Genomic DNA, 6391 nt, shown 5'->3' with positions numbered 1-6391 from the left:
TCAAAGAATCTTCAGGACCAAAACTGAGTTTTTATTATACACTTGTTGAAGTTTATATTTTTTTCAATTTATTTCCCTTGAAGTTTCTGTTGTAGGATTGGAAGGAGAGTTCCATCATACTAATTAAAAATTAGAAACAAAAGTGCAACCAAACTTGCAAAGAAGTCGTAAAAAGTAAGCTGCTTTCGAAAATAGTGGAAAGATATTGCGGGAATAGAAATGTCGATATTAGATACCATTCTTGATCTGAAACATAAGATTAACAAGGATTTGGAAGTCGAAACCTACGGGCCAGGCCTCTCGCATAGCAAGAGTATTGATACATAATGAATTGAATAACAACTATGGCTTCAGCGAAAGTGAAACACTACATCTTATGATCACTCCACTGTCCCCTAACAGCACACATTCTATGCCAAGAGAAAGGTAATGGGCAGCTACGGGTATAAGGAGGTGAAAGAAGAATAAGGTTAGTGAGCTGCACATAAACATAGTTATAAGCTTATTTTACAAATAAGTTTTTTTTTATCAGTTTTAGTATAATAACCTGAGTTGATGACATCTCCCATAGACTTAGTACAGAAAGGTAATGTTTTTTTTTCTCAGACAAATGAAATGGTAAATAAAACTAGGACAATGGAGGCATTTAATATTATGATCAATCAAAAGAATAATAGTAGAATACAAATTCGTAGACATATACATGATAAAATCTAATTCATTTAACAAAAAAGAAAAACTTTCTTTACTGGAATAATACTATTTCAATGTTTTCCACAGGAATGTTCACATTTGTATAAGCCTCACCTCTTAATACACATTACAATTTTCATCTGCCAATTGACTGCTATCAAAGTCCTCTCTGATTTGACCTCAATCACAGTGTTCATCAAATTTGCCTTCAAAAGTTGGATCCTGACACAACTGTTTAACTCGTTGCAAGAAAAAGTCTGCGCCGTGTGAAATGAAACTACATAACCTTGGTGTCTACTTATAAAAGCAAGTCTACATAAGCATCAAGTCCTTGTTTGACAAGGCACTTCTTAAGCTTATATAATGCTCGGATCTCCAATTGACGAACCCTTTCCTTAGACAAACCAAATATGTCTCCAATTTCTGATAAAGATTTCTGTTCACCATCTTCAAAACCATATCTTAGTCGGATTATTTTCCTTTCTTTGGGGCGCAAGATAGTTAGGACATTGAGCACATGCCGCCTCATAAGCTGTTTTTCAACACTCAAGTCTGTGGCCTCAACTGTGGGATCTGCAGTAATCTCCTGCAATTACAAAAATAATATGGTTAAATTTGTTGTGTTGAGTATTTTTGTTACAAAATTCTATACCAAAACTATACGGAAATAATATAAAAATTCAGAGATGGAATCATATTGCACAGCAGCTAATGCATATAAGTATATAAGGAAATTGTGATGATTGTCACAAGTTAACAAAATCACATATAAGTGACCTTGGTAATGAATTGAACAGAACAAAGAAAATAGTAACTTGACTCTGATCACTACTATTGAAATAATTAAACTTTCCATTAAGGTACTGTGCTATGACTCCTTGGCTAATCTCATACCGAAATGTTGTGACCAGATTCTGATGTACAAGCTCCTCCGAGAGCTAAAATACTTTATACTGCTGGTCCCCTTTCATCACGCACACCAGAATCCAATTACTAGGCAAAATTCAATATTCTTGTAGTTATTATTACACTATCACCAATTTGGTTTTACGTTACGTTATCAGCACAAGCAAAACTCTCCAAACAAAATTGGAGGCTGATTATAAGCTGTTTTAAATCCTTTTTGCGCTAAGCATTCTAAACATTGATTCAGGACTTGTTTCTCACAGTTACACTATAGATCTAATAAATTGCATGATATCAAGGGGGAAATCACATCAATTTTCTGATAGCATGCAATACCTGGAAAGTTGTATCTTGGTCAGCCCACACAGTTTTCTGCATAGAAATTGGAGTTCTTGCAGAATATAGTAATTTGTCAATCTTTTCTACTGTAATTCCTACCCTTCTTGCTAATTCTTCTTTAGTTGGGTGAAGATTTCCTTCCTGAATGTACAATTTCTTTGCTTCCATTACCTTGCCCAATTGGATATATACCTTCTCCTGGAGATAACACATGATTTGTGTGTTACAGAAATAAAATCGATGCTTGACTATAAAAAATATTTATGCAATGGTAGTAGGTAACATCTTTTTTTTTATCGTCAAGGAAAAAAAATATTTCATGGAAAATGACTCTTCAAAAGGTTGATGCTTAAAATTTAGGTACCGGCAGACGGATTGTCCTGGAATGTCTAAACACCGCTTTCCTTATTGCTTGCCTTATCCACCAGAATGCATAATTACCAAATCGGGAACCGGCTAGGGGATTGAATTTTTCAACACTCTTCATAAGGCCCATACTACCCTCCTGCAACAGCACCAGAAGAGAAATGTAAAAGATACAGCTGCTAAATGTGATTGACAATTCTGAAGAGTGAAAATGGTGGTTACAACCCTTTAATCAGAGATTTTTTTTCCCACATTCTTGCTCCAACCCTAGCCAACCATGTTTTTTTGGGTTCTTCTATGTTGAGAACAGTTGATGAATGTATTAAATTGAGTTCATTAAATATGAAAAAATGGCAAATCAAAAACATTTGTTCCCCTTCTATACCCTACATCTGTAACCATTTTATCTCTTTCACATTTTAGAGAAGTCACAATCACGGTTCACTAATTGGTGGAATACTAGGCAACCCAACCATTTTCTTCAATGATATTCACAATGTATAATATAACTACGTAAACACTAAACAGCCTTTGCTACAGGGGAAGGAACGTCTATAATTTTGGAAAGGCTACCTGTAATAAGTCCTGAAGGCTGAGACCACGTCCCTGATAACTTTTGGCAACATGGACTACCATGCGTAAATTTGCTTGAATCAACTTTTCTCTGCTTTTGTTTCCATGATGAAGCTGAGCATGGAGCTTTCGAGAGTTAAGTCCCGCACCCTCAGCCCATTCAGCCATAGTTGGTTCCCTACCAAATTGAGATTGGAGTCTGGTCTTCAATTCTTCCAATTTCAATAAGTCCTGTTTCATACTTCATGTCAATAGATCATCACATGTGTTTAGGTAAGGAATTCAAGGGAACTAGGAAAGCACCTGTATCTGAGAAATCAGTTCAGATTCTTGTTCAAGTGTCAAAAGTTGTTTTGTTTCAGGACCCCTCAAGAACATGCGTAGGGTATCATTGTGATCAAATTCTTCATTTATATTCTTTTCTTTGCGTAGCCTTTCTTGAGAATCATCCTTTCTTGTATCGTAGGCTTCATCATCTTTAACTACGGACTTAGGTACTTTTCTTTGTTTTGCTCGTCTCTCTAAAAGCCGAGTTGACCTCACAGTTTTATTTCTTCCAATTGATGGGTCCGCCAAACTAGTGGAAGCCAGACTGAATTGAAGCTTTTAGTTTAGGCATTACACTTTAAACAGATAGCCTATAAACAGGAAAAATAAATTACAAATGTTAGAGCTGGCCAACAAGATAGAACTAACCCAAAAGGAATTGAATCATCATCAGCTTTAGTTGATTTCAGGCCTTCAACAACTAAGGATGCTTGTTTTGCAGTAGACAAAGCTTTTTTAGCAAGAGAAACTCCATTACATTGCACACTATCTGTCCGTCTGTCCGAGTCAACAGAAATATGCTGTAGAGTTGAAGAAGCAGCAATTTCTCCTGTTTGGGAGGAAGTTAATCTGCAATAGATCATTTATGAACCTATAAGGAGACAACTAAAGATGGCCAAAACTTACTATAAAAAATTACTAAATGATTAAATTAACATATGAAAGAATAATTTTGTGTCTTACAAGTTCTGTAAACGAGGCCAGAGATGCAGGTGCTTCCTAAAGTCCAGCACTACCTGGTCAGCATTTCCAGTGTTATTCTCTTCATGAACCGCGTCCATATCCATCTGCCTTGTATTTAAAATTGCCTGCAGTAAAACATAGGGAAGATTAATTGGTACTGTGTGCAATATGTCACAATGCAGGAAAAGCTTATGAATCACAACCTGAAAAAAGAGTTTGTGAATCCATACAAAAAAAATTAATTTGCTGAGATCATAACAAGAATGGACCGTCAATCAACTCTTATTGACTAGTCCACAACTAAAACAGTACTAAGGATTTCACTATATGGATTAAAAGAAGCTGAATTTGATAGAGTCAGTGCATCAATAAAATTTGAACCTGAGATGTTTTGTCTTCCTTAGACATGTGAAGAAGAGGCCTATATTCATCACGCTGCTCTTGTAAAAGAACTGAGGCAGGGAAATTCTGGGCTGAAAAATTAGAGGACCAAGAGGCAACTGCAGAGGAAGCTTGTTCACGAAGCATCAAAACTGCAGGTTCATGAACATAGAAATCTTACATATGTTCAGCTCAGACTAATGACAGGTTGGGGAAAATACATATGCAGTCACACACCACTTGATCAAAGAGGAAATTTTTTGAAGAGACTAGGAGTATATTCAAAATTAGCACAATGAATTCTTTAAGAATATCTATGGAAGGAGAGTTTCCGAAGAAGAGACAATGAAGGACACTACTTTCTTTTTAAATTAAGAGGGTTACTTGAAGTATATTTGAAAAAATTTCTCCCTAAGTAATTCTAGAATAAAAAAATGAAAATATAAATGAAAAAGTTTCTCTGTAATCTAAAATACTAAATTTTAACATATAGAGAACTGTGTTCCATTTTTTCTTCTTATTTTTCTCATCTAAAATGGTTTATAGAGAATTTTATCCAAACATATATCTAATGTTAATAAAATCAGATAAAATGATGTAATTGTTTATAACAATTTATTATTGTTGATTGGTTAATTAATTGTCTCATGGAGAGGCTTGGGGGACCATGTCACAATCAAATTGTGACGTTTAGTCTACTATTCTCTAAAGTAGAATTATCTGGTGATAATTAGTTTTAGTTGTCTGTTTGATAATAAACATTTGATCCAACAATTAGTATCAGAGTCAAGATCTCAAGTATAATTCCCAGCATCATGATTTCCCATCGGATAGATATTACTGAGGGGGAAATGGTTGCATGATACATTAATTATCCTATGACGGAAGGTAGATAAGCCAAGTCACAATTGAATTATGCTCTTAAGTAAAAACTTTAGAACTAGTTTTAGATTTTGGCTTAATGATAGGCTATATAGATTCAACAATTATTCTTTCTTCCACTTTTTGAAGAGTGGTGATGTGAAAGGACTTTACACTTTCTTCCAATCACAAATTGTGGTATATGGTAAGTTTGTCCGGTTTTATATTAATTATTCTGAAGGTTCCATGAACAATTATTTAGTAGTTAACGGTATAAAAGAAATTAAACTGAAAATGCATAAAAGTTAGTCTCATAAGAAATCAAATCAAAGATATTTATTAGAAATAAACTGCCCCTTCCTTTCAATCCAACACTCAAACAGACCCTACTATCCTAGAAACAGCACATGATTAAACTCTTGTTTTTCCTCAGCGAGATAGCCAACACAAATATAGGAAGTCAGCGAGTGTGCACCAACAGCTACACAACAATATAGAACGCCCATGAAATTAATTACCTAACTAAATCTCAATGACGTTAAAATTCATTAACTCATACGTGAAAAAAAAAAACATAGAATTCAAGTACACAAAACACACAATTCAGGTCTCCAACGCAAAATTATGCATAAAGCAAACAGCATTGATGAAGTATAAATGATATTCAGCTTCTCAGAAAGAGCAAACACAGCATTAAGTAGAACTATGAAAGGATAAACCTGAAAAAAACGAGTAATGTATCTTGACACATTACTGAATTGAAAAATTCTTGAGCCAGAAAAACCAACACTAACTATAATTCTCTTAATGAAGCAACATAACGCCATGTAAAATTGGGAAAAGGAGCCGAGGAAATAATAATAATAATGTTGCTTTGAAAACGCATGGTTCTAGATAGAAGTAAATGAAAAGAGAAGGGAATTGCAATGACAATTGAGTTATAACAACAGCACCGGAAGTAGAAGAGGACGGAGAGTGAGTGTTCCAAGGGTGAGTTCTTGAAGGAAACGGTGGAGACGAACAGAACATAGTCCTTGCGAACTCCATAGGAACGAGAAGAACAGCATAGTACATTAGAGTGGTGAGTTGGTAGCAGAAGAAGGTTGCAGCGTGATCATTGTGCAGAGGAAACGCAGGTGCTGTTTCCTTGCCACCATGGCGGAGTGTGATATTTGGAGAGAAACGGATAAAGAAGGTGGAAAAGCCTTCCCAAGAGACGTAGCCTATTTCGGACCTCTGAATTTCTTTGTTTTTCCGACAC

The 6391-nt window shown here is 35.2% G+C and overlaps 1 protein-coding gene across 2 annotated transcripts; it reads right to left on the bottom strand.

Annotated features, from left to right (window-relative positions):
* Positions 1-721: 721 nt before the first annotated feature.
* On the bottom strand, positions 722-6391 carry LOC108326427 (RNA polymerase sigma factor sigF, chloroplastic). 2 transcript variants are annotated; one of them, XM_017559931.2, is made up of 9 exons: positions 6084-6391; positions 4270-4421; positions 3889-4013; positions 3574-3774; positions 3181-3469; positions 2878-3108; positions 2303-2443; positions 1936-2136; positions 722-1279 (listed from the first exon to the last, which is right to left on the bottom strand). In XM_017559931.2, exons 1-9 carry the CDS (start codon positions 6202-6204, stop codon positions 992-994), a joined length of 1749 nt encoding a protein of 582 aa, XP_017415420.1. In that variant the 5' UTR covers positions 6205-6391; the 3' UTR covers positions 722-991. The 2 variants fall into 2 exon arrangements, with proteins under 2 accessions (XP_017415420.1, XP_017415421.1); XM_017559932.2 differs by having other exon boundaries at positions 3181-3454.

This window comes from Vigna angularis, chromosome 3 (genome assembly GCF_016808095.1).
Source record: "Vigna angularis cultivar LongXiaoDou No.4 chromosome 3, ASM1680809v1, whole genome shotgun sequence".
Lineage (NCBI taxonomy): Eukaryota > Viridiplantae > Streptophyta > Magnoliopsida > Fabales > Fabaceae > Vigna > Vigna angularis.
The sequence above is the reverse complement of the archived record's forward strand: the minus strand, read 5'-3'. Positions and strand labels throughout refer to the sequence as shown.

Excerpts from the sequence above, each read along its gene's own strand:
- LOC108326427 (XM_017559931.2), bottom strand. The coding sequence starts at position 6,204 with ATGTACTATGCTGTTCTTCTCGTTCCTATGGAGTTCGCAAGGACTATG. Across the intron at positions 4,014-4,269 it reads AGGAAGACAAAACATCTCAG|GCAATTTTAAATACAAGGCA; the intron begins GTTCAAATTTTA and ends GTTTTACTGCAG. Across the intron at positions 3,109-3,180 it reads AACTGATTTCTCAGATACAG|GACTTATTGAAATTGGAAGA; the intron begins GTGCTTTCCTAG and ends AGTATGAAACAG.